The 26,056-nt window shown below is 52.1% G+C and overlaps 2 protein-coding genes across 5 annotated transcripts; one reads left to right on the top strand and one right to left on the bottom strand.

Annotated features, from left to right (window-relative positions):
* Positions 1–94: 94 nt before the first annotated feature.
* Positions 95–16,173, top strand: LOC132662076 (uncharacterized). 4 transcript variants are annotated; one of them, XR_009602508.3, is made up of 6 exons: positions 95–322; positions 665–772; positions 2,737–2,861; positions 5,911–7,835; positions 7,890–11,202; positions 11,767–16,173. XR_009602508.3 is itself a non-coding variant. In XM_078433725.2 (5 exons), exons 1-4 carry the CDS (start codon positions 362–364, stop codon positions 13,053–13,055), a joined length of 339 nt encoding a protein of 112 aa, XP_078289851.1. In that variant the 5' UTR covers positions 95–361; the 3' UTR covers positions 13,056–13,095; positions 14,170–16,173. The 4 variants fall into 4 exon arrangements, 2 of the variants coding, with proteins under 2 accessions (XP_078289851.1, XP_078289850.1); XR_013550278.2 differs by lacking the exon at positions 665–772; XM_078433725.2 differs by lacking the exons at positions 5,911–7,835; positions 7,890–11,202 and having other exon boundaries at positions 95–377; positions 12,966–13,095; positions 14,170–16,173.
* A 1,883-nt stretch (positions 16,174–18,056) lies between these two features.
* On the bottom strand, positions 18,057–19,856 carry POLD4 (DNA polymerase delta 4, accessory subunit). The gene is made up of 4 exons (XM_060607389.3): positions 19,554–19,856; positions 19,213–19,302; positions 18,922–19,033; positions 18,057–18,554 (listed from the first exon to the last, which is right to left on the bottom strand). The coding sequence occupies exons 1-4, from the start codon at positions 19,648–19,650 to the stop codon at positions 18,530–18,532; spliced, it is 324 nt and encodes a 107-aa protein (XP_060463372.1). The 5' UTR covers positions 19,651–19,856; the 3' UTR covers positions 18,057–18,529.
* Between the last annotated feature and the right edge of the window lie 6,200 nt (positions 19,857–26,056).

The following is a 26,056-nucleotide window of genomic DNA, read 5'->3' as shown; positions in this document are numbered from 1 at the left end:
CAGGTGCTTGACTTCTGCGGGGCGCGTGGCTGTTGTTCCCCCTCAGGTGCCCTCGCGCCAGGCTGGGTCTGCGGACAGCCGACGGGGCAGAATAGGGGGCTTGAGGGGAGGAGGCCAGGCGGCTCTGCCTCCCGGGACCAGCGCTGCCAAATTCTCGGCGTCCGGCGGTCCGCGCGCTTCCTGGGCCTGGGAGTTTGAGGCGGAGGGGCCCGGGGAGGCCCGGGTTGGCGAGGCCAGCGTCCGTCCGGCTCTGACCCGCGCAGCCCGCCTCGCTCCGCGCCAGCGCCCTGTCCCCGGCCGAAAGCCTGCGCGCCGCAGACAGGTACTACCGGGGCGCGGGTCGGGCGCGGCAGCCCGCGGGATGGGTGGCGCCGCAGGTGAGCGTGGAGGGGCGCCGGCCGGGCAAGGCAGGGAGCGCCCCCGGGGTTGAGTCTCATGGGTCCGGGACCCGGGGCTCACCAAACGTGGCTTCAGTTCCTCCTCCGTCAAGTGGGGCTTGGGCCGGAATTCTAGGGCACCTTGCGATCCCGTTGCAGAGCAGCCTCTGGCTCCGTGCCACGCGGGGGTGGGGGTGGGGGGACAAGTCCCTTTATCTCTCTGAGACCGTTTTCCTCTATTGCAAAGTGACGAGGTTGAAGCAGATGATCTTTATGGTCTCTTCTAGAGAATATGGGATCATTACCCCCACAGTGCGCCCCGCGTGCCAGACACGGGGAGCTGGATGGTTTTGAGCGACAGTCTCAGCTCAGGATCTGGAGGCAGAGAAACTTGGGTGTGTGGTTTTGGACAAAGTTATCACATCTCTTGAGCCTCGGTTTCATCAGTTGCAAAACCAGGGGTAATCATACTGTCACCTCAAGTGTTTGAAGGTTAAATGAGATAATGCACATAAGTTTTTAGCCCTAGGCCTGCACCTAGTGAGCGTTGTCCCAAGTCCCAGCCATCATTTCCGATACTTTAAAGAACATTCCGGGGCGCCTGGGTGGCTCAGTCGGTTGAGCGTCGGACTTCGGCTCAGGTCATGACCTCTCGGTCTGTGAGTTTGAGCCCCCCCCCCCCCCCCAATCAGGCTCTGTGCTGACAGCTCAGAGCCTGGAACCTGCTTCAGATTCCGTCTCCCTCTCTCTCTGCCCATCCCCCGCTCATGCTCTGTCTCTCTCAAAAATAAACATTACCAAAAAAAGCAAGATGTGAGCACTTACATGCTATGATGCAGAAACCGCAGAATATTGAATTATAATATTTATATACCATTTACATAAGACCAGATGGATACACACACAATTATAAGGAATACGTAAGAATCGTATACTACTCGCATTGAGTTCTAACTCTGTATTCATTGGGAAAAATCCCAACAAGCAATTTTAAGTTAGTGATAAAATGTATTATTTATTAAATCTGGGAACTCCCAGTGGCTTCACAAACAAGTTCTCATTCATCCAACGAGCATCTGTATGAGGAAGCTGCGTTGTACGAATAGTTTTTGACCACGGATTATGTACCTGATACTGTGTGGTGTGGTCTGAAGGAGCCAGAGATGTGTGAGATGATCTTTGCCCTCAAGAAAACAGAGTCTGGAGGGAAGATCGACTATGCACCCCAAACACGTAACACAAGAGGAACGTGACACATCATGAGAGAGATACAGGTGTCTGCTGAGGACATTCAGAGGCCGGAGACACCACTGCTAAGTGGCTGTGTCCTGAGAGCAGCAAGGAGCAGACGGCATTTCAGCGGGGCCTTGAGGGATGTAGACAATGTGGATGTGCCAGGGAGTGGGGAAAAGACACTGTGGGCACTCCCCACCCCCAGCAGCCCCGAGAATGGGGGAGAAACGTCTGGAGCCCCATCTAGATGTGAACTCTTAGAGAGCAGGGACTGGATTTTGGTCAGTGTTTTACTGCCAGCACAGCACACACGTGTAGGAAATATTAGTGGAGGAACCGGGGCTCTGAGTCTTGGCGAGACAAGGTCTTATCCTGAGACCCTTGTGCTAAGCCTACACGCTGTCTTACAGACACCCCGGGAAGGGAAGAATGTGATCGGCAGGCGTTTGGGGGGCCATATCATTGGCATGTCTAGTGCAGTGACTAGGAGTCAAGTGAATAGGGTCTGTGGATGGGTCGGAGGGTTCGTGAGCCTCCTTCCCCGGAAGTGAGCTGAACTACCACAAGGGGAGGAAACTACAGCGCAGGATTATGAAGCAGTCTCGAGGGCCAGTGATGGATACTTTGGTCTCGTGGCATTTGTGGCTGTTCTTGGCTCTCCTCTGTCTGCGGCCCACTCCTCCCCAGAGAAATGTCTCTCCCGTCTGTGACCCACCTGGGAGCGGAAACTGTGTCCCCCATGCCAACAGATTGCCAAGGCCTGTAGCCCCCGCAGAGGAAGGAAGTTGGCTTCGGTGGCGCCATCTTCAGGCTGACTTCAGGGCCGTGCCCTTGTAGCCCTGAAGGGGACCACCTAGAACAGCTGTCCAAAGACCCGGGAAAGGGAGAACCACCTCAGCACTTGGGACAGAGGTGTCGCCTGAGGACGGCAAAGCAGAGAATATTGAGAGGAGAGTGGCTTGAGGACAGGGCAGACCCTCCCAGGTCCTGTTTAGGCTCCCCTCTGGGGTCCTTTTGTTGCTCACAGAGCGTGAAATCATCCTCGGATTGAAGAAACTGGGGGAGGGTTAAGTGGGTTCAACCAAAGAAGGGATGGGGCACGACTGATGGACTGTTTTGTCCCTAGATGGGGGATGGCGCCGGACTCTTCTGGAGGGACCCAGAACCGGCTGTTCTTTCATCTTCCCGGCAGCCCGCACGTCCACTCTGGAGTCCTGCTCGTCCATTTTGCTCCCACTCCACTGGCTGCGGGTAAGTGCCCACTGGGCATCGGGATTCCCGAGTAGCCAAGTGCCACGCGAAGCTTTGGCAACTCCAGGCCTGGCGTCTGAGAGGAGGTCACCACAGCCGAGTGCCTGCCCCGGAGGCCTACGTCAGCCTGCTTCAGGGGCGTGCCGGTCCTTTACAATTCACAACGGCCAGAAGGTCTTACATCATGACCTTGACTTTTCCACCTGAGAGATCTGAGTTTTGGGGTTATAGACCAAAGAGCCAGACGGTGGCATTGAGACCGGCGATCTTTCCGCTCCCTCGGCTGTCACCGAAGGGGTGCCATCTGCCTACCGGCAGGGCCGTAGTCGTAGGCTGACCTGAAAGCAGACCCGTACGCCCCTTCCTTCTCATTTCAGTCAGAATTTCCTACCCCTTTGCCTCAGTTTTCCAGCCTGGCCCAGCTGTTCTCAGACACATTTGGCCAGAGTCTCACTCTCGTACCCGCACTAGACTCTGACTTGTTCCCATGGCGGCATGTCGCATCAGGGAGCCGCTGCCCCTTCTCCTGCTCTGCAGCTGCCTGGACCGCTGGCACACCAGAGGGGATTCTGGGTCTGGGTTGGAGAACCGAGAATACAAAGCTGTCCTCCCACTGGGTGGGGAGGCGAGTTGGGGAAGTTTGCCCGGTGAGCTTCCCTGGCCTGGGTACAGATGCCACACTCCACCCCACTGGCGCGACCCGCAGAAGCTCGGCGAGCCTCGGGGGTGAAGATGGAGAGGGGGGTGTGGCAGAAAGGGGCGGGTGGAAGAAGACCCGGATAAAAGCAAGGGCCACATGCTGGCCTCGCTCAAGTCAGACATAATCGTGGGGGAGAGCGACAGATTGGGTGAAGGAGGGTGCCCCTAAAGGCCGGGGAGACAGAGCTTATTATACGTACCCCCTCCATAAGTTATGTGGCCCGGGAAGGCTTGGAACTGGGCGGAAGTGTCCAGAACAGCAGCTGCCTGTCTATCCCAGCAGTACACACGGCTGTGCAGCTCATTTCTTCATTTGGTGGGCCTCCTCCACGGCCTGTGGCATTAACTACATTCATTATGTCGTGCAACCCTCCTCACTAGCCATTTCCAGAACTTTTTCATTAAACATCCCATCCACCCTGGCAATCTCTATTCTGCTTTCTATCTCCATGCATTTGCTCATCCACCTCATGCAAGTGGAATCAGTCAATAGGCATTTTATGTGTGGCTTATGACCCTTAGCCTAATATCTTCAAGATTCATCTATTTTTCTAGCATGGGTCAGAATGTCATTCCTTTTTAAGGCCGAATAACGTGCTGCATGGATAGACGACATTTTGCTTAGGCTTTCACCTGTTGATGGACATAGGGGTTGTTCCCATCTTCTGGCCACTCTGGATGATGCCGTGAACACGGCTGCACAAACATCTGTTTGAGTCCCTGCTTTGATTCTTTAGCGCGTACCTAGAAGTAGGGTTGCTAGATCATATGGTGAAGTCTGTGTTCAGCTTCCTGAGGAGTCGCCAAACTGTTTTCACAGCGGCCAAGAAATTTCACGATGATGCAGTATTATTATCTAGATTGCCTACCATAATTATATTTCCCCAAATAGCCCTAAATTTTCCATTACAGCTTAAAAAAAAAAAAAGTTTCAAGATCCAATCAGGGATCACAGTCTGCGTTTAGTTGTCATGTCTCTTGATTCTTCTTTGATCTAGAATAGTGTTCCTTCCTATTTGTTTTTCATGACACTGCCATTTTTGCAGAATCCAGCCCAGTTGTCTTATAGAATATCCTCCAATTTGAATTTGCCTGAATGTTTCCTTGCAGTTAGAGTCAGATTAAACCTTTCTGCAAGAATACTGTATGAGCAGTAAGTTCTCTCTGTTTCATTACTTCAACCATTTAATGTTGCCCGATCTCATTATTGCTGATGTTGAATTTGGTTGCTGGTTAAGATGCCATCTGCTAGATCTTTCCATTGTCCAGGAACCCTTTCCCTTTGTAGTCATGAGCTGTGTGGTAAGGTGAAGTTGTGTGAATATCCTGTCCCCAACAATCTGTCAATCATTGGTTTTAGTATCTTGGCCTAAATTATTATTTCATTGTGTGTTTTTAAATTATATCATTCCTTCTACATTTATTATGTGTTTTGTATAATCTATTATTCTGAGGCACCTGGGCGGCTCAGTCAGTTAAGCACCCAGCTCTTGATTTCAGCTCTGGTCATGATCTAATGATTCATGAGATCAAGCCACACGTTGAGATCTGCACTGATCGTGTGGAATTTGCTTGGGATTCTCTCTCTCTTCCTCTCTCTCTCTCTCTCTCTCTCTCTCTCTCTCTCTGCACTGTCCTTCTCAAAATGAATAAATAAACTTAAAGAAAAAAAAAGAAAAAAAGTCAGCGGAAACATAATCATGAGATGATACCAATGTTGAAATTAGCGTACAAGGACTGCAAAGTAGTTACTATAAATATGACTAAGGACTTGAAGGAAAATATAGTGGTCTTAATTGGGAGTCTTAACAGAGTAATTAAAACTGTAAAGAATTGGGGCCCCTGCGTGGCTCAGTGGGTTAAGCGTCCAAGTTTGGCTCAGGTCATGATCTCGCAGTCCTTGAGTTCAAGCCCCGCGTCAGGCTCTGTGCTGACATGACAGCTCAGAGCCTGCTTCTTCAGAGATGTCTCCTTCTCTCTCTGATTCTCTCTCTCTCTCTCTCTCAAAATAAATAAACATTAAAAAAATACAACTGTAAAGAACCGAATAGATTGAAAATCCATTGGAGTGGCTTACCAAAAGATTGAAGAAGGCTTGGAAGAAGAATAGGCTGTGAGTTTAAGGACAAGTCTGGAGAAATGATCTCATCTGAAAATCAGAAACAAAAGGACCGAATAGAAATTAACAATGCCCAAGCGATCTATAGGACCATCTCAAGCAGTCTAACGTATGTGTCTGGAGTTCCAGAAAGGGAGGAGAGAGAGGATGGGACAGAAAAATATATGTATTTGAAGACATAATGGTAAGAAAAAAAAAATGTGAAATTTGATGAGAGACATTCACTTACAGATTCAAGAAGCTTGGCAAGCCACAAACAGGATGAGCAAAGGAAAATCACACCTGGAGTAAGCATGTCATAGTCCAAGTGCTGAAAACCAGAGGTAAAGAAAACATTTTGAAAGCAGGTAGGTTCCATATCGGGGAACAGTGATGTGGAAGAGTGGAGGACAGAGACAGTGAGCTCACACTCTGAAGTGCTGACAAAGAAGAGAATCTAGAATTCTGTAGCCAATGAAAATATCTTGCAGTAGGAGAGACAGGTAAAGACATTTTATGAAAAATGATAGAGGATGGGGCTCCCGGGTGGCTCGGTCAGTGAAGCAGCCGACTCCTGATTTGGGCTCAGGTCACGATCTCGTGGTTTGTGAGTTCAAAACCTGCACTGGGCTCTGTGCTGGCAGCGTGGAGCCTGCTTGGGAGTCTCTCTCCCTCTCTTTCTGCCCCTTCCCCACTCTCTCCCTCTCTCAAAATAAGTAAATAAATAAACATGTACATACATACACACATACATACAACTTCAAAAGGAAAAGAGCGACAGAGAAGAGACTTTGCTGCCGGCAGGCCTGCGCTCCGAGAAATGCTAAAGGGCGTTCTTCAGTCTGAAAGGAAATTTGGGAACTTGGACCCATAGGAAGGAATGAAGCACCACAGAAATGGTAAAAGGTGGGTAAATTTAAAAGCATTACTTTTTTGTTTTCTCAATTTCCACAAACGACCAGGATCTATTTACAGCAAAAGTAATATTATCATAAGATACAGTTTATGACCTATGGAGGAATAAAATATAATAGTAGAAATAATGGGAGAGCAAATAAACTTATATTGTTGTAAGGCTCTAATATCTGTGAAATGTGAAGTTCAAGTAGATTGTGATCAACTAGTGATGTGTACTATAATTTCTTTTTCTTTTATATTTATTTTTGAGAGAGAGAGCGAGTGAGTGAGCACAAGCTGGGGAGGGACAGAGAGAGAAGGAGACACAGAATCCAAAGCAGGCTCCAGGCTCTGAGCTGTCAGCACAGAGCCCGACGCGGGGCTCGAACTCACGAACTGTGAGATCATGACCTGAGCCGAAGTCGGATGCTCAACCTACTGAGCCACCCAGGCGCCCCTACATACTATAATTTCTAAGGCAACCATTAAAAAATAATAAAAAGAGATCTAGCTAAAAAGCAAAAAAGGAAGTAAAATATAATATTAATGATATTTAAATCCTGACTATTGAATTATAATATGTAAATATGGTATTAATTATATTCAGTTCCTCAGAAGAAGGCAGGAAGAGATGAACTGAGGAATTAAAGGACACATAGAAAAAAAGCAGCAAGGTGACAGACCTTGCTCTGTTTCTCCAAATTCATATGATGAAATCCTCACTTCCAGCACCTCAGAATGCAACTGTGTTTGGAGCTAGAGCCCCTGCAGAGATACTAAGTTAAAATGAGGTCATTCGGCTGGACCCTAATCCAGTGTGACTGGTGTCCTTACAAGAAGAGATTCGGGTACAGACACATACAGAAGGAAAAGAACGTGAAGACGCAGGGAGAAGTCAGCCGTCGACCAGACAAGGAGAGAGGCCTGGAACAGATCCTTCTCTCACAGCCCTCAGAAGGAACCAGTTCTGTCAACGCCTTGATCTCAGACTTCTAGCTTCCAAAACTGTGAGAAAAGAAATCTCTGTTGTTGAAGCCACCCAATCTGTGGTACTTTGTTACGGTGGCCCCAGCAGACTAAACCCAGACTAACACAGACTAAACCTAGACCTAAACCCAGCTGTATGAATAATTCCAGTAAATGTAAATATTCCAGTTAAAACACAGAGCTTGTCAAGACCCCACTATATAATAGGTAAAAGAGAGAGAATTTCTCTACAGACACGGAAAGTAAAAGGATGAAAACAGATACGCTAGGCACTTAGAAAGCACACGAAGCTGGTACAGCTACATTCGTATCAGGCCAGGTTAACGTCCAGACAAGGAGAATTAGAGATAAAGAGAGGCATTTCGTAATCCGAAAAGGACCCACTGAACAGAAAGCTGTAACCCTAAATGGATATGCACCTGATAGCAGAGCTACAAAAAAACTGAAGTAAAAACTGACAGAACTAAGGGGAAAAAAAGGCAAATGCGTAATCACAGAGATTGGAAAACTCTTCGTTGGTAATTGATAAGTGATTAACTAGACAAAAAAAGCAATAGGACATAGAAAGTGTGAGCGGGACGACCAACTTGACGGAGCCGACATGGTATGTATCTGCGGGAACTCTATCCCATGATATTGCAGGACCGCAGTGTTTGGAGGCACGCATAGAGCGCTCCCTGAAATAGATCGTATCCTCGGCACGAAACAAACTGCGAAAGATGAAAATCTCACAGAATATGCTCTCTTAAATCAGAAAGAAATAATAATATATCTGGAAACCCCCAAATGTTTAAAAATTAAAGAATATATTTCTAGGGGTGCCTGGTTGGCTCAGTTGGTGGGACCTGCAACTCTTGTTCTCTGGGTCATGAGTTCAGGCCCCACCTTGTGTAGAGATTACTTAAAAATAAAATCTTAAAACAAAACATGTATATATATATATATATATATATATATATATATATATATATATATGATTCATGAGTCAAGGAAGAAAACACAATGAAGGCAAAATATCTCAAACTGAACAAAAGCACAGCGTATCAGAATTTGTGTAGTGTAGCTGAGAGAAGTGCTTTAGAGGGAAATTGAGAGCTTTAAATCCGAAAAAGACAAAGCTTTAAAATCAGTATTCTATGATTCTACCCTAAGAAGCTGGAAGAAGTTTGGCAGGTTTTCCCAAAAGTTAAATATTTTTACCATATGACCCAGCAATTCTACTCCTAAATATATACCCAAGAGAACTGAAAACATATATTTATACAAAAACCAGTACACAAATGTTTATAGATGCATTAGTCCTATAGTCAAAAAGTCGAAACAAAGAGCAAAATAAAATAAGCAAAAAAAAAAAAAAAAACAAAAAACAAGTTAAATCCCCAAAAATGAGTAATGAGAGCAGGAATTAGTGAAATGGAAATACATAAAGAACAGAGAAAGTTAGCAAAACCAAAAGTTGGTTCTTTGAAAAAAATCAGTGACATTGATAAACCGTTAGCAAGATGGATTAAGAAAAAAAAGAGGGAAAATGCAAATTACCAATTATCAAGAACAAAAGGGTGAAAGAGAGCAAAGGAGAGTAAGGAAACTTTCAGGCTGATCCAATATTCTAGATCTTAATTGGGTTGATGGTTACCCCAGTGTATACATTTGCCAAAACTATATGCTTAAAACCTGTAGATAAATTATATTTCAATAAAGTGAAAAAAATTTATGAATTCTAGGGGCGCCTGGCTGGCTCAGGAGGTAGAGGTCCCAATTCTTGATCTCGGAGTCATGATTTTAAGCCCCACATTGGGTGTAGAGCTTACTTAACAGCGACAACAACAACAAAATTCTGCATACTGTTATCTCCAGTTCAGATCTGACATTTCTGGATTTTTCCTCACCTTCCTTCAGTCCATATTTTTTATCTCCCTTTTTTTCACAGTGTAATCTCTGATATCCAACATCTATATATTTATTCATTTTTTTGTATCTTTCATACAAAAACAACAGTTTTAGAATTCCTACGCTGATATTATCAACAACAAACCAATTAAGTAAAGCTCAAGTGTTTTTTGGTTTTTTTTTTGTAGTCCTTAGGAAGTCCATGAACTGTATTGAACATTCATTTGAATTCTTGTGTTATTTTTTTCTGTACAATTATGTTACCATTCATTTCTGGTTTACTCCTCCTGTGTTTCTTTTTTCAGATAGATATCTTATTTTCTTATTTTCCCTTCTTTCTTACACAAAGGTAGCATACTACATATTTGGCAATTTATCATGGAAATCACTCTGTATCAGCTAATGAAAATCTTTTTTTTTTTTTTTTAATAGCTACACAGTATTGCACTGATGGGTTTATTTAATCAGCTTCCATGGAACGTGGGTGCTTTCCAACATTCTGCCATTACAAATAATGCCACAGTGAATAAGCTTGTGCATACGTTGCTATAGGTCTGTGGAAGTGAATCTTCGGGAGAAATTCCTAGAAATAGCATTTCTGGGTCAGAGGGTAAATGCCATTCTGTCTCATTGGCACCACCAAATTCCTCTCTCTGGGAGGCTGGGCCAATTTTATGCTCTTACAAGTTTCCCCTCAGCTTGCCAACTGAGATATACTGTCCAAGTTTTTTAGTTTTTGCCAATCTTATTTAAAGGTGGGAATCTTGGGATGCCTGGGTGGCTCAGTAGTAGGTTAAGCGTCTGACTTTGGCTCGGGTCATGATTTCGCAGTTCGTGGGTTCGAGCCCCACATCCGGCTCTGCGCTTGCAGTGCGGAGCCTGCTTGGGATTCTCTGTCTCCCTCTTTATCTGCCTCTCCCCTGCTAGCTCTTTCTCTCTCTCTCTCTCTCAGAAAAAAAAAAAAAAAAAAAAAAAAGTGGGCATCTTGTCATATATTTAAGGGTAGACTAGAAACTCTTTAAGGCTCAGAACCCAAGGTGCGGACTTCACATACTGCTCACACTAACAGGTGCCCCTGCCCTGTACTTGTTAAATGAGTAAAGGAAAAAACTGGTCGGACCTCTACCGGACTCATCATGTTGGGACTGTTGTGAAACCGGTCACCATGACAGTTGACTCATGTCCCAGTGTGGGTAGTGCCAGACGCCTGGCTGGGAGCTAGTGAAAAAGAAGAGGAGACGGGTCTCCCCCCCTGCCAACACTCCCCCTCCCCCCCAGAACAGGTAGAAGACCCTTCTCTCCCCGTGGGACGTAGTAAGAGTACAGCTTTATGAGTCCAGAGATATCCACAGAGCCATTGCAATGCATGACACAATGCCCCCTTTACCCTAGTAGAATTGTCTCTAGTATTTTTTTTTTAATGTTTGTTTATCATTGAGGAGGGGGAGGGGGAGAGAGGGAGGGAGACACAGAATCCAAATCAGGCTCCAGGCTCTGAGCTGTCAGCACAGAGCCCGATGCGTGGCTCAGATCCACGATCGGAACCGTGAGATCATGACCTGAGCTGAAGTTGGATGCTTAACTGACTGAGCCACCCAGGCGCCCCTCTAGTATTTATACTATTTGTTAAATATGTAGGCACGAACATGGTAAGACTTTTTTTTCCTTCCTTTTTTTTTTTTTAAGCGTATTTATTTGAGAGAAAGAGTGCAAGTGGGAAAGGGGCAGAGAGAGGGAGAGACAGAATCCCAAGCAGTCTCCGCACTATCAGTGCAGAGCCCAATGCAGGGCTCGAACTCACAAACTATCAGATCTGAGCCAAGATCAAGAATTGGGTGCTCAACCAACTGAGCCACCCAGGCGCCCCGAGATTTTTTTCTTATTGATTGATTAAATAGGTAAGACAGCTGCAGAGTTCAAAATCCAAAAGTACTGTCAATGAAGATTTCCCTTCATTCCCTATTTCCAACCCACCAAATTACCTTCCTCTCAAAGGTAACTAATGGCATCAATTTCCTAGGTGTCCTTTCAGAGATATTTATGCACAATACAAGTGAATACACACATCTTTACCCAAATAGTAGCCTGTTCTATAAATCCTTTTTTTCCCCATTTTACCTTCTTCACATATATTTTATTATTTTTTTAATTGATTTGAATCCTCAGCAGCTTTTTTTTTTAAGTTTACTTATTTTTGAGACAGAGAGAGACAGAGCATGAGTGGGGGAGGGGCAGACACAGAATCGGAAGCAGGCTCCAGGCTCCGAACCGTCAGCCCAGAGCCCGACGCGGGGCTCGAACTCACGGACCGCGAGATCGTGGCCTGAGCTGAAGTCAGACGCTTAACCGACCGCGCCACCCGGGCGCCCCTCTTCACATATATTTTAGATCTCATTCTATTCTACACCAAAACATGCAGAGCTTGCTTGAACTTTTTCACAGTACAGTGTCCTTTGTATACTGTAACTTACTTTACCGGTACCTTAGTGATAGACATTTAGGCTGTTTATAGTCTTTGCTATTACAAATGGTAAGATAAGAAATAGCCTTATGTATGTTCTTTCAGACATACAAGTGTGTCGGTAGGATAAATTTCTAGATGTGGACCAAAAGGGATATGTGCATTTGTAATTTTGACAAATAGTGCCCATTTGGCGTCCTTGGAGCTGTACCAGTTTACATCCCAGCAGGGTGGGACTGTGGGGGAGGATCCTGGGCTGCCATCCCCCTGAGAGCATGTGGGCGGCGGGGGGGGGGGGGGGGTGGAGCCAGATGGCCCTTTGCACTCTGTATGGGATGATCATCTCTGCCCTGCACCTAAGCGGACCTCGGATGAGCGCTCTGTGGGCAGGCCCAGTGGAGGCACAGGCTTCGAAACGGGAAGTGAAACAGAGCCCGCTTTGACAGCTTCTGAAGTTTGACAGCTCTGATGCCCTCCGTGCTGAGCAGGCTCTAGAAAAAAGACGGCTCCTGCCATCAAGGCCACACAACCCCCAGGAGAAACAACTTAGACAGGGACCAGATTTCATTCGTCCGACACATAAACAATCCTCACAGGCTGGACAGGACCAACAGCCCAAACAGGAGGCATGAGTACCTACTACGTAGCCAACCCTGGGCTAGACACACAGCACCAGGATGAGGCAGTCTCTAGCGGAGGCAGTGAGATGTATTGTGGCAATGAGACGTGCCCTCATAAAATATAAACAGAGAAATCCTTAACTCCTCCTCTTGGGGAAGGCTGCCCCGAGAAACGGCATGTGGTCAAGGGCAGGACTTGCAGGTCTGGAAGCCAGCAGAACCTCTCCGCGAGGTGGAGGCATCTGCCCCAGAGGAGGTTTCTGGGAAGTGCCTTTTCCTTCAAGAGACTAAGGACCACAGCAGAGCTCAGGAAGGACCCGGGACCCTGTCCACCTTCCGTCCTCCCTGCTCGTTCTGAAATACTTAGCTACGGGGCCATCTTCGGGAAGTCCGCGTGCACTCCTGTCCCGTGGCTCTGTTCGCATTAGCTCCAGGCCCCCCTCTCCCACCAGGAAGCCCTCGGAGCTGAGGCACCGGAGCTCCAACCGTCCGCATCTGCCATGACTGGCACGGAGTTGTTTTCTAGTGTAGCACTCGGCTGAACGAACTATGGAGAACACAGGCCGTCGTGTTGACGATCCCGTAAGTCCTGGAGGTGGAGCTGACCCCAAGCCACGTCAAGCTGCCACTGCTGTGGCCTCATTCCACCTCTAGACCCTTTCGGAGACATGTTCATTTCCCGGATTTACTTGAGTTTCTTGGCAAATTAGCTCCTTAAGCCTGACGTTACCGGTGCGTTTGTCTGAGTTTGAGGGTGGAAAAATGCCACCACACCTGAGTCACTAGAGAATGAATCAGTGTGGCCTTCATCGGTGGGTGTGGCACTGGTCGTCACTGTGGCAGCTGGGGACGGCAGAATGGGGACAGAGGGACATGGGAAATGTGAGGGCAGAGGGTGGGCCGTCCTCCTCTTTGCATCTCCTCCTCATGATCTCTCCCTTGACGTCTGGCAGCGTGACACCAGCCGTTTGCGAAGTTCTCGGGAACCTCCCGGACACTGCTCTGCCTCGGCTCTCCTGCCGCTCGGCCACTGTCCCTTCTCCTTTGCTGGTCTTCCACCTTCTAGAGAGGATTTCCCGAGCGCCGTCTTTGGTCTTGTCGTCACGCCACCTCCCTGTCTCTCTTCACCCCCTGAGAACCCCTCCATGCGCATGGGCTCAGCCGTCGCTTCTGTGCAGGCGATCCCCCCTGCCCTGGATGCCACCTCTCCCTGACCTCGCCACTGGACTTGACCTCTAAGTTGCCGCTGCCTACTGGATGTTTCCTTTTGGGAGTCCTGTCATCGTCTTAAACTGAACAGGCGTGAAGTCGAGCTTGCTCCTCCTCCCAGATTCCAGTCTTCTGCCCATGGCATCAGCCTTCTCTCACGCACCCGTGCTCAAATCCTGAGTCATCTTCGACGCCTCCTCCCCACTCCTCCCTTCCCAAACGCAGGCCTTGCCACCTGCCTTTGCAACATCTCTTGTTGCTCTCTGTCCTTTGCATTCTGACTGCTAGCCCAGCATCTCAGCACCCATGTCCTGAATATTTAATAGCTTCTACTGTGGTCTCCCTGCCTGCACTTTCTTCCCTGCGAGTCTTTCTTCCTACCTGGCCAGACAGATTCTCCGGAATGATTATTTTTATCCTATTTTTCTCTTGCTCAACAACCTTCAGGCGCTGTCTTCACTGTGGATAAGTGCAGATTCCTTCACCTCAGGCTCCAGGCCCTATGTTTGGCCCCAGCCCTACTTGCTGGCGTTATCCCACATGACGTGAGTGCAGGCATCAGATTCCGTTCCCGACACTTACGTGCTGTGTGACCCTTGGGCAAGTACTTAACCTCACTGTGCCTGAATCTCTTCCTCAAAGTCTCTTTATAAAGATTTTAGCATCTGAGAGGATAAACAGCACTTAGAACAGTCTGGATATGGAGTAGGCACTGAAATGCTAGCTGTTTAGTGCACCGATTCTCATCAAGCAAGTGCTGCAATCTGCACGCCCTCCCCTGGGCGCACACGTCCGCCTCTCCTTGTCACCTTTGCTCTCAGCCCAGTCCCTCAATCTAGAATGCTCTTCTCTGCCCCTCTCCTCTTACTCACCCTTCATGGGCCCCTGACCTCCCATTTTGCTTCTGATGAACGTCTCTTTGCCACTTCCTGCAGGGCTGCTCCGCCTGGTTGGGTGGTGCTGGGCGTGTCGAGCCAGCCGCAGGCCACTCTCGGCCCATCTTCCTGGAGGGGTCGTTTTACTTGACAAGTGAGTTCACCCATTTGTAATGCTACAGCAGCTACCTCAGTAATATCATGGAGTAGAACGCAAGACTGGCAGAAGGTTTTGAAGAAAACAGATGCAACTAGTAAGGATACTCAGGGGCGCCTGGGTGACTCGGTCAGTTAAGCGTCCGACTTCGGCTCGGGTCATGATCTCACAGCTCGTGAGTTCCAGCTCCGCGTCGGGCTCTGCGCTGACAGCTCAGAGCCTGGAGCCTGCTTTGGATTCTGTCTCTCTCTCTGTCTCTCTCAAAAATAAATAAACAAACAAACATTTTTTAAAAAGAATATTCAGAGTGGAGGTGTCTCAGGCCACCCCCCAGCTGCGGTAGGGGGTCTTCATTCATTCTGCAGCGGAAGGGGTGAGGTGCTAAAGTGAGGCAGGGACAGCCAATGTAGCGGGAGGTGGCTGTCTGTGTGCTCAGGGTCCCCACAATGAGGGTCCTTTTAAGTGCAGAGCTCTCTCCTTCCTGAAGACTCAGTGTCGATACCACTCCCAATTGCCCCAAAGTAGCCTGTATATTGTTTTCTTAACTTTCCACATGGGTAGATCTCATCTCTCCAACAGCGCCCTCAGCACCCAGGGCGCAGGCCCAGCGGGGTGCGGGTGTTGGGTAACGCACTGCGGAAGGCAGCCCCAGGTGTGAGTCCGGCCGCGGGGTTTACTGATGGAGTAAGTTGCTTTTCTTTCCAGCCTCCTTATCTGTCAACTGTGGCTCATACTTACCTAATGAGAGTGTTTTGAGTCACTCCAGTCAACTAGATAAGGAATGTGCAGCTTTCAGCTCAGCAGATGGCACGCAGGGCACTTAGTAAACATCAGACCCCTCCGAGCTACGTGAGGCTCTCAGCAAACGTTGGATTCTCGAATGTTCCCACTGATAACTATACCTTCCCACCTGCATCTACACCCACATCCTTGGCCTCCCTTCCTGTCACGCTGGATGCTCCTACCTGAGGCCGGCCTCTCCCTGGGTACTCGTCCTGGCCCTTGTCGCTTTCACAAAGGCCTCATATGACTGCTGTCTCTGTCTCCTGCGGCATCAGTACCCTCCCCGTTTGCTCACTGTCTTCACTGGGTGATCATGCTGTGGTGTCACTCTCTCTAAAGCAAAAGACAAAACGACACATCAAAACCCCTCCTTTGATCCCACGTCCCACTGGTCACCGCTGTATTCCTCTGCCCCCTTTCCAGTAAAACTCCCTGAAAGAGTTGGCACGCTCCCCTTTCCACTTCTGCCACTCGCTCTGAGCCCACTGCAGCACACTCTTACCTGGCAGTCGTGGAAACTTCTTGTCTCTGGTGACCTCTGCATGGCCAAATCCAGCATTCGGCCCTCAGGCTTCATTGTACCAGCCTCTCCAAAGCGCCTGAGGCCCTGAAATGCCTTCTGTCCAGGCCCCCCGGGCCTGCCGCCCACAGTCTCCTTCCTCGCCTCTAAGCATAGAAGTCCCAGGCCTGTCCTTGGACCACTTCTTGTCTCTTTCTGCAGTCACCGAGGTAACTTTATCCACGCTCAGGGCTTTAAATGCCACCTAAGAAACGTCCTCATTTCCATCTCCGATCCAGAGCTCCCCAGAATTCCAGGCTGGCGTATCCACTGCCTACTCCCCAGCTCCGCTGGGGCGTCACCCACTTCAGGCGCGGACTCTTGGTTCCCCAGCACCCCCCACCCCCACCCCTCACACAGCCTTCCCCATCTCAGTCATGGGAACTCTGGCTTTCCAGACGCTCAGGCCGAGGCCTTTGGAGTTCTCCTTCGCTCCTCTCTCTCTCAAGCCCACAACCGACTGATCTCCCCACCCTGGTCCAAATCTCCGTCACCTCTCTCGAGGCCGACCCCAAAAGCCTGAGCAGTTTTGCCGCCTCTTTTTCCCCCAACCCCACAATCTGTTCTCCGCCAACCGCCAGAGTCATGTTTTCAACACATAAGCTTGATTGTGTCATTTATTGGCTCAAAACCCACCACTGTCTTCCTGTCTCACTCAGAATAAAATCCAGATTCCTTATCTAGGCCTGAGAGGCCCTGTGGGACCGGCCCGCCACCTCTCTGGCCTCATTTCCCCTCGCACTCCCCTGGCACCGCCCTCGCTCCCTCTGCCCTGGCTGCGCCGGCCTCCGTGCTGGTCCAGGACCAGGCTGCAAACTCTCCTGCCTTCGGGAGCGTGCTTGCTGCTCCCTCGCTCCCAAGTACCACGGAGGTGCAAGGCTCATTCCTGTACTTCGCTCAGGTCTGCTCAAATGCCGCCCTGTCAGGGAACTTCCCTGATCAACCTCTCTAAGCACCCCTGGCATTCTTTGACCTCTGACCCTGATGTGGCCTGCCACCGACCACCACGTGGCGTAATATTTGCCTGTGGGTCTTCCTTCATCTCTCACCACTGACAACACCCAAGAGGACCTCTAGAGCCCGGCGTACAGAGGATGCTCAGCAAATGGGCAGGGGCACGGGTATGGATGGGTATGGATGGGAAGAGCCTGATGCACGTGGCCTCTCATCTTTGTGCCACCACGGACCTGCTGGCACTGCTGAGCAACTCCGCAGAGCCCTTCTGGGCTTCGGGCTCCTTCTCCGCAAAACGTACCCCGATGGCCCTTTAGGAACTTTAGAGATTATTCATTTAAAGAGCTTGAGGCATGGGCAGCGCCCAGTACAGTGGGGGCTGAGGGGGCCACTTGGGCTGCTCTGTAGGCCTGTCCCCAAGGAGTTATAGTAGTGTGGTGTCTGTCCGCTCAGGATGGAGTGAAGGTAAACACAGTATGAGGAGTACTGACTCCATACCATCCCAAGGTCCCCTAAGCGTTGTTTCTGCTCCACCCAGTTCCCCGTCAGAGCCCATCAGATGATGCCCATCTCCAAGCAGGACCTGCAGGCTGGACTTCCCCAAGTGTACTTTGGATCCAGGTGGCCCCAGCGTGGGGAAGCAGAGGTGCTTGCTAAGAATGCGTAGGTCTGGGCTTTATGATGCGTGGGCCTGTGGAGTCCCCTCTGACAAAGGACCCATTTTTGTGAGGTGGGCTACACTGGACAGGCCTGATGGCAGGTCAGGTAGGTCTTCTCTGGCGGCTCTTTGAAGGTGACTAAGGAGTAGTTTCCCTGTACACCACCAGGGGGCGCCAGAGGTCGCTCAGCTCTAATGAGGACTTGCCCCACCATCTATTAAGGCGTCTTTCTTCCATCTCAGATCTAGGATGGGACAACAGAGGGAAAGCATGGTGCCGGCTCTTTCCCACCTATCAACTTGCTGATTGCTGCCAGCCCAAACAGGGCCACATTGAGGCACTGGAGGTCAAGCTTCCAGACTCTGTTCTTTATTGATAAGCATTAATGAACCCCTTGCCAGTTCTGCCCTCAGATTCCCAGCCTTAAGTGGGGAGTGTGTCTTTGCCTCTTAGACACCTGCCTGAGTCTGGCTTTGTCCAAGGCTGTGCCTCTTTGCCACGCTATTCCCCAGACCACAGCATTTAGGTCAGGGAGGTGTGTAGCAGGCATCTGAAGGGTCATGGTCAGGTCCTGGTCCTCAGAGACCACTCTCCATGTAGGAAGTGCAAACTTCAGCTGTGTTGGCTCCCAGAGGGGGCTCCAGGAGCCTGCTGGTTAGATGGAAGGCTGAGCCTCAGAGACCTCCAGATTCAGCCTCTTTCCTCTTCACACTCTTCACAGCCAAACTCTCATGGCAGAACTGAGCCAGGGGGCAGCAAACTGGCTCCCGCTTGTGTCCTGAGGTCCTGGGATCGCAGGCAGGAGGCCTCGGGTGGTGCCTCAAAGGGGATAGACATGCCAGAGGCTGTGCAAGGGGAGGGGGAGGGAAAAATCAGAGCGAGTCAGTTAAGTCCTTGATCTGATTTCACCAGCCCCAATTCTTGGTCATGGCCTATAGTCCTTGGCCAACCCCTCTGTACTAAATAGAGAGTCCCTTGGGCCCTGGGTGCACTCTTCCCCCACCATTAGCTCAGAGCTAAGAAGTATTAAAGCCATCTTCTGCCTTCCTGAGCCAGGCACCCTGTAGACCCTTCTCACCCGTTCAGCAAAGCCCAAGAGCCTTCACCCATTTCTTCCTCAGGTCAGGGCAGCCCCCACCTGGGGCCAGCAGGCTGCTGGTGCCTGACGAAAACCCTGGCCCCCCTGAAAGCCCTCCCTGGCCTGTCTCTGACCTGTACTGGAAGCGGGGATCTCCAGGGTGGGTCTGCAGCACCTGGCGCACTTCCGGGGGGGGCTCCAAGCCCATCTGCTCGGCCCGATGCCAGCGCTGCAGCCGTGTGATCCCTGCCAGGGTGGGAAGAAGACACTGAGTCCAGGCTAGAGAATGTGTGTGGAGGGGTGTGTTGGGGCCTCCACACCCCCCAGTCTCAGTAGACCCAGGCAGGGGCTTGGCTTGCTTCAGGGATGTGTGGATGACAGGACTGTCTCCAGGATGTGCTCCTGGGGCCTGAGGGGGTTCTCACCTGTGCAGGGCCCATATTGCCAGGCCAGATCAAACTGCCTCAGCAGCTCCAGCTCTGCTTCATCCACGCTCAGAGGCTGGGGCTCTTCCCCTGCAATGACATGCTGCTTCTCAGGCCTGCCCGGGGCCTATGCCCTGCAAGGCCAGCCCCCTGCTGCTCGCTTCACAGCTGTCCCACTGCTCCCCGGCCCTCGCCACCCCTTGGCCTCTGCCGGCCGTTGCCAGGCCTGGACTAGGAAGTAGAGGACATACTTCACTTCCCCTGCCATTGCCCGCGTCCACCCACGTCCTCTCATGCCCCTCGGTGGTGTCCACTGCTCCCGTCCCCCAATCTTTAGAGACCTAGCTCTGGCGCCAGCTCCCCCTTGCTGTGCCCAGCGGGGCCCTCCCTCCTCTTCACTACAGGGTAGGAGTCAGTGATGAGCCGCTTCCGGCCCATGGCGGCCACCCAGGCAGGCAAAGAAGGAGGCGACTGCGAGGAAGGAGACAGGCCAGCGGGCACGAGAGAGACAGCTGCTGAGAGAGAGAGAGTGAGAGAGGGCTGAGGCCAGAGAGCGAGCCTGGGGCCAGCGACAGGCAGACACGGTGACCCAGACTAGCCGAGAGGAAGTCCGCTGGTTCCAGGGAATGACGCCTGTCCCCCACCCCCACAAGCACGCAAACATTAAAGACCTAAACCAATGGCTGGCCACCTCCGCGGGGCGGGGCCCGGCTTCAGCCAATGGCAGGCGGCGCAGGCAGAGGGGGCGGGGCAGCTGCTGCAGCTGTGTTCTGGGGGAGAAGGGGCGAGGCTGGGGTGGGAGACCTGTCAAGACGCCCCAGACGGCACCACCTCCTCCTGCCCCCCCCTCCGCCCCACTGGTCTGCAGTGGGTCTCGGGGGACTTAATAGAGCGTTATCCTTAGCCTCTCACTTCCCGTTTGCCCTTCCTAGGCAAATGTTCTTTTCAGCCTCACTAATCCCCGTGGCCGGTTGGTAACTCCCCAGAGTCCAGCTGGGGCCTCCGCTCCCACCCCTTGTCCCGCAGAGCTCAGTGGGGGCAGGTCTGGAGGTCCGATGAGAGTTTGGGCTAATCCAGCCCCCTCCCTGCTCCCATCCCACCCCCACTGGCCCCAGGAGACCTGGCTGGAAAAGCCCATGGGTTCCAAAGCTCCTTTCTCACAGTCTGTGCCCAAAGACCCTGCCCACTCTTAGTCCAGGCAAGCGTTGGCCTTGTCAACTCTCCCGGAGGCCTGCAGCCTGCCCCATGCCCACCCTACCAGTCAGGAAGATTCCACACTGAGCAGGAGGCCAGAGTGTATTGGTATCCCTAGTTTTTCATCAGTAAAACCTGCCATCTCACTAATATGACAGTATGAGCAGAAAATACCCACACTGAACCAAACACTTATATGGCGCTTACAGTATGCCAAAGTACTGTCCTCAGCATTTCCCCACATATTCGCTCAACTAAAATAGATGTAAAATGATTCTTTTTTTTTTTTAAGATTTTATTTTTTTAAGTAATATCTACCCCCAGCGTGGGGCTTGAACTCATGACTCGGAGATCAAGAGTCACATGCCCCACTGACTGAGCCAGCCAGGCGCCCCATAAAATGGTTTTTGAAAGTAGGAAGTGCTGATAGTCACAGCATTGTGGGGCCCCAGTTAAACCACAGGCCGTGCCCTCCCCACCCCTCCCCTCCCAGGAGCGCAGAGGCTAATAGCGGAGGCAAACGGGACGCACAGTTGTCAGTGCGGGGATAAAGTTCCTAACAAGGATAGGGGAGAGGGCGGGTCAGAGATGAGTTGGACCACAGGGCTGCCTTAGCACTGGAAGACCTCCTGGAGGAGGCAGTCTGCTGTAAACAGTGTCTCTCAATTCTCCGCCCATGACCTTTGTCCCTTGGGCTCCTGTCATCGCTGAGTCACCCCTACACCCTCCTCCCCCTCACCAACTTCCTGGCAGCAGGCAACTGCGCTGGTCAGCGGGAGTCTGGGAATCGGCACAGGGACCAGCCCAGCTCTAACTGCCCTCTAGAGATCCATCTAGTTCCTCCTTCCAGGAGAGCTGGGCCTGCTCAGAGGCTTCTGCCTGCCCCCTCTTCCACTGCTCTGGGGTGCGGGTGCGCTGCGTTAGGAGTGAGGTGGGCACAAGAGAGGAAAATGGTCTGCAGAGTGGACCGCCAAAGGGGAGGAGCAGGGACAGGACATGTCTTCAGGGGCCTCCTCCTGCCTGGCTCTCCCCATCCACTTCCTTGAGGAGGGCCGAGTGGGAGTCAGAGCTCGCGAATGCACTGCACAGAGCTGGAGGGCCCTTCCCTGCTTTATTTTCTGGGCTGGGCCTGGCCTAATCCCCCATCTGCCTCGTGGACTAAGTGGGGCCCACACTGAGGGAGACAGGGGCCCTGCTGCACTGGGGAGGGGAGCAGGGAGGCCCTCTCCACCAGGCCCGGGAAGGGCTGAGGTGCGGAGTCCAGTCAGGCACTGAGCACGCCACGGAGGGATCGTGCCCGGGCTCGGTGGGACTGACCACTCTCTCCCCAGGGGGCGTCCCAGAGGTGTGTGGCACCTCACTCCTGAGTCCACAGAGCCCCGAGGGAGTAGGAAGCCATGGGCGGGGCAGACCCCTCCTCATTCCTAGTCCTTCCCACCCCTGAAAGCTGATAGCCGTGGGGCCCTGCCACCGCCCAGGGAGCGTGAAATGAGGTGTGCCGCTGGGAGGCCACAGTGGCTCCTACTGCCGCCCGAGCCCATTTCCCTCTCTCCTCTGGCACCCTGGCCGGCTCTGTGGGCACTGTCTGGGCCGTCCCCGCCAGCCACCCCCGGCTCTGCCTGGCCCAGGCCCTGCTAGCCTCTCTCACCCAGCCTGGCCTGTAGCTTTCCCCCATCAAGGCAATCAGCTCAAGTGCAGGCACCCTAGGATTTTCTGGCCTGGAGTCAAGGGAACTCTCCACAGATAGCATCGCCCTCCTGTCCTAGTCATGTAGTAGTGGGACCGAGCTCCAAGGCTCAAAGGAGCTGCCACCCAGGAGCTTTGGAGCCATCCCTGTCCAACTGGCATCCTTCTGTAACTCGGCCTACCCACCCAACAGGTCTTGTCCTTCTTCCTTCCCTTCCTGTCTGCCCCCATCTCCTTTCTTCCTGGAACCCCTGGCCCTACTCAAGCAGCCTCCCAGCCTATCCCCCAAACTGCTGTTGTGCGACCTATCACAATTTGGGCTTCAGGCTGGAGGGCCAGGCCAGAGGTCTGAGTTAGGAGCTGAGTTCTCCCTCCTTCAGGGAGGTTCCTGAGACCCAGGAGCCTGTTTCCGGGTCAGCTCTGACCCCCAGAGGATGGTTATGGGACTGGCAGGAGTGGCCGATGCATCTCAGCCTGGGAACACTCAAGGGCCTTGCTTGAGGCCAAGACCAAAGTCTTGGGGGAACCCAAGGGAAAAGGAGAGCGAAGACCAGAACAGGAGCCCAGCACCTTCCTGAAGGCTGAGGCCCACTGTCTACTGCTCCGAGGGGAAGGGGATTAGGCCTGGCTTAGCTCAGACAATGTGGCAGGGTGGGGGGGCCTCAGCACTGCGCAGGTGCCCTAGGAGCCCCTTCTCCCTCCCCTAGTGGGGCTCACAGTGGGGCTCGTCTTGGAGAGAGTCAGCTAGAGCCGGGAAGGTGGGGGCAGGTATAGAGAAGCAGCTGCCTGGGGCCCAGCAGACTGTGGGTGTAGCCTGCTCTCCTTCCCTCTCCCCGGCATCCCCTTCCTCAGGCCCTCAGGCCCTCAGGCCCTGCCACCCACCCGGAGCTAGAGATTCTGGGCAGCCAGACTCGTATCCCTGGCCCCCCCACCCACATGCCCACACACCATGGGCCCCACTCCCCACCCTGTGGACCAGAATTCTTTCAGGCAACTCCTCCTAGTCCATCACGACCCTCCCAGACACCCCACCTCTCCCGGCTCCAGGTTCTCTGGCCTTGTGGGCTTTGAGGGGCAGGAGCCTGATGGAAGGCAAAGGTCCCCCTGCATCTGGGTTTTTCTGCCACTGGCTGGCTTTTCTGCTGTGTCCCAACCGTCCCCTCGGAGCCTTCTCCCATTACTGCCCCTGTCACCTTGGCCAGCTGGCCCTGGAGAAATTCTGGGAACAGTTGAAAAGGGATCCTTCTGGCCATTTCTCACCTTGGCCACCAGGTGTCAGACTTTGTCTAGCTGGGAGGAAGGTCCTAGTTCGTTTCCACCCGGTTGGCCAGGCCTTAGAGGTCAAGGCAAGTTGGGGAGGGGCCTAGAGGTGACCTCTGCACTAGGGAGGCTAGAAGACCCTGAAGGTTGAGAGGAAGGGCTGGAACTCTGGTTCTAAAGCTCACAGCTACTTCCTCATTGTCCCCACCCCCACCCCACTGACAAGGGCTTTGTCTACTGCTGGGAACTGGGGAACCAGGCTGAGTCAGGGAGCTCAAGAACTGAAGGGACAAAGGCAGGGACAGTTGTGGCTCCAGAGAAGAAGGGGGAGCTGAGAGGGAACCACCCATCAGAGCACTCAGTCAGGGGCCCGGATCACTGGCCCTTACCCTCTAGGTTAAGGGGAACAAGGGCCTCCCTTGGCCCTTCCCCATTCGGGGTGGCTGTGGCAAGTGGGCGAATGTGTGCGCGTGTCTGTAAGACGAGCACTTGAATGAGTCTCTTCACATACTGCGAGGGCCCCGAGTCCTGGATGTTGGGTCAGTCTTTGCAAAGGCAGGAAGCTGGCAAGGCGTCACCGCCCTTTGGCCACCCTCCACCTCTTCCACACCCACTCCCACCCCTGCCCCCGAAGTTGCCTCTCCCGAGGGACCGTTCGCCAACTCGTGCCCATCCTCGCACACACGGGTGCGTTTCCAGATACCCAAGAGGATGCTGAGCTTCCTAATCCGCTCTGTGCTGTCTGGATGGAGAGGATGGGGAGGAGAGCTTCTCTCCTTCCCTCCTACTCTCCCTAGCCTTCCTGGGACAGAAGGACTTCCAGAGATAATGTCCTCCTTCCCATGGCACCGCAGGCCCCAGGCATTCCAGGTTTTTAAGCTGACCTCTGCGTACCTGGGCCCCCGACGCTAAGGCCACACTTAAGAGGTGGAACCTGAGTAACCGACACAGACTCCCCACCGGTCCCGGAGCAGTGGTGGGTGAAGAACCAACAACGGACTCATAGAAGAGCCTGATGACTTGTCATTTACCAAGAGCCACCTGCTCACGGTCCGAAGCTCCAAAACCCAAAGGACGGGCTCCTACCCCGACACCATCAGTCACCATCGGTAGGGGGCTATCTGGGGGAGAGTTCAAGAATTCAGACTCTGAGATGCCCTTTCCGGCTCAGCTGCCCCCTGTGTCCGCCTCCCCCACCTTACTCTTTATGACGCCCCCTCTGTGTCCTCAGCCGGGCGAACTTGTGTGCTTGCCCGCCCTTCCCCGGTTGCTCTCCTCCTCTGTTTCCATCTGCTGCAGGCCCGGCTCTGAGACGCCGGGTGTGCTGCAGCTCCCGGCCACTCGGAAGCACGGAAGCACCGTTTCTAGCTCTCTGGAGTCTCCGACCCTCGAGTCTCTGCCATTCCTGCCCCGTCAGTCCTCGGCCTTGGGAAGTGCCCTCTTTTCACCCTGTCCTCTCCTCCTGCCATCCCCGGCTTGCTAGGGGGTGTCACAATCCACGACAGAGATGTGTGTGCTGGTGTCGCCTGGCTCCGTGTGGTGTCCAGCGGCCCTTTTGATTCCCTTCCTCTGCTTGTCCGTCTCCATTCTTCTCCAGCTGCCACCCCTCCCGCAGCCATTTCACGTTCACATCTCTTCTGTTTAAAAACAACAGCAGACCAACCAACCACACAAAAAACCTTCCTTGATCCTGCCACCAAATGCCCGAGAGAATACATTCACCCCTTTTCCTTCTTTCTCACCCCCTCCTTTCATCTCACGGTTGGAGTCTACCTCCCAAATGCTCCCGCAAAGGTCACCTGTGACCTCCCAGTTTCCCAGTGGGTTTCCCCCAAATTCTTCTCTTAGCGCTTCTGGGGCATCTGACACTATTGATCAGCTGCCTCCCTAAAACTCTCCTCTCTTGGCTTCTCATACACTATTGTCTTGACTCTCTTTAAATCAGCTTATATTAAATTATCAAGTACTTTAGTTCGGTGCAGGGCATTGTGCTAAAATGCTAGAGGGATGCAAAGATGAATAAATTGTGCAACGTGCCCTCGAGATGCTCTCTGCTTCCAAGGGAGACAGACACACTGAACTGACCCTTGCCCTGCCCTTGTCCATACCCTACCCTGAGAGTCTGTGCAGAAGCACCTACTGTGTGTTGGGCACTGGAAGGACAGCGGTGGCTGCAGACACCATTGCCTCCCTGAGAGGGCTTGCAGACCGGCACCCTCGCTGAAGGGACGCAATCGCTCCTTCCCTGACTTCCAAGTATTTTGCCTGTGTCTTTCCACAGCTGATCCAATTCTGCCTTGGATTCTAGCATTTGGAGCTAGGGAGGGCGGGGGGAGTCCCAGTCCCTTCTCTAGAGTGTTTTGTTCGACACACTAACTGAACACCTTCCGTGGGCTTGAGCCTGAACTGGGATAGAGAGGTGGGGAAAACTCAGAGTCTGCCCCTAAGAAACACACAGTACAGTGCTATGGGATATACCTTCCTTCTCCCTGTATTCTGCATAGCCCCCTTGTTTGCTGCCTTGCACATTACAGGCTGCTAGGTTTTGCTGCGATGTGGAGACAGCCCGGATGCCCTCCCCTCCCTCTCTTGTTAGGCAGAAAGCAGGCCTGCAGGATATCTAGACGGGGTCCGGGCAGATATGTCCGCCTGAAGGGCCCGGACCCCTTGGCGGGGCATGTTCCCTCCCACTTGGGCCAGGTGA

Source organism: Panthera onca, chromosome D1 (assembly GCF_046562875.1).
Source record: "Panthera onca isolate mPanOnc1 chromosome D1, mPanOnc1 haplotype 2, whole genome shotgun sequence".
In the NCBI taxonomy this organism is placed as follows: domain Eukaryota; kingdom Metazoa; phylum Chordata; class Mammalia; order Carnivora; family Felidae; genus Panthera; species Panthera onca.
This window is presented reverse-complemented; position numbering and strand designations above follow the sequence as displayed.

Coding starts and splice junctions, on each gene's coding strand:
- LOC132662076 (XM_078433725.2), top strand. Junction 773..2,736: donor CTGGAGGCAGAGAAACTTGG/GTGTGTGGTTTT, acceptor TTTTGTCCCTAG/ATGGGGGATGGCGCCGGACT. Junction 2,862..12,965: donor TCCCACTCCACTGGCTGCGG/GTAAGTGCCCAC, acceptor CTCTCCCACCAG/GAAGCCCTCGGAGCTGAGGC.
- POLD4 (XM_060607389.3), bottom strand. CDS start 19,650: ATGGGCCGGAAGCGGCTCATCACTGACTCCTACCCTGTAGTGAAGAGG. Junction 19,303..19,553: donor GGAGCTGGCGCCAGAGCTAG/GTCTCTAAAGAT, acceptor ATGTCATTGCAG/GGGAAGAGCCCCAGCCTCTG. Junction 19,034..19,212: donor GCAATATGGGCCCTGCACAG/GTGAGAACCCCC, acceptor CCACCCTGGCAG/GGATCACACGGCTGCAGCGC.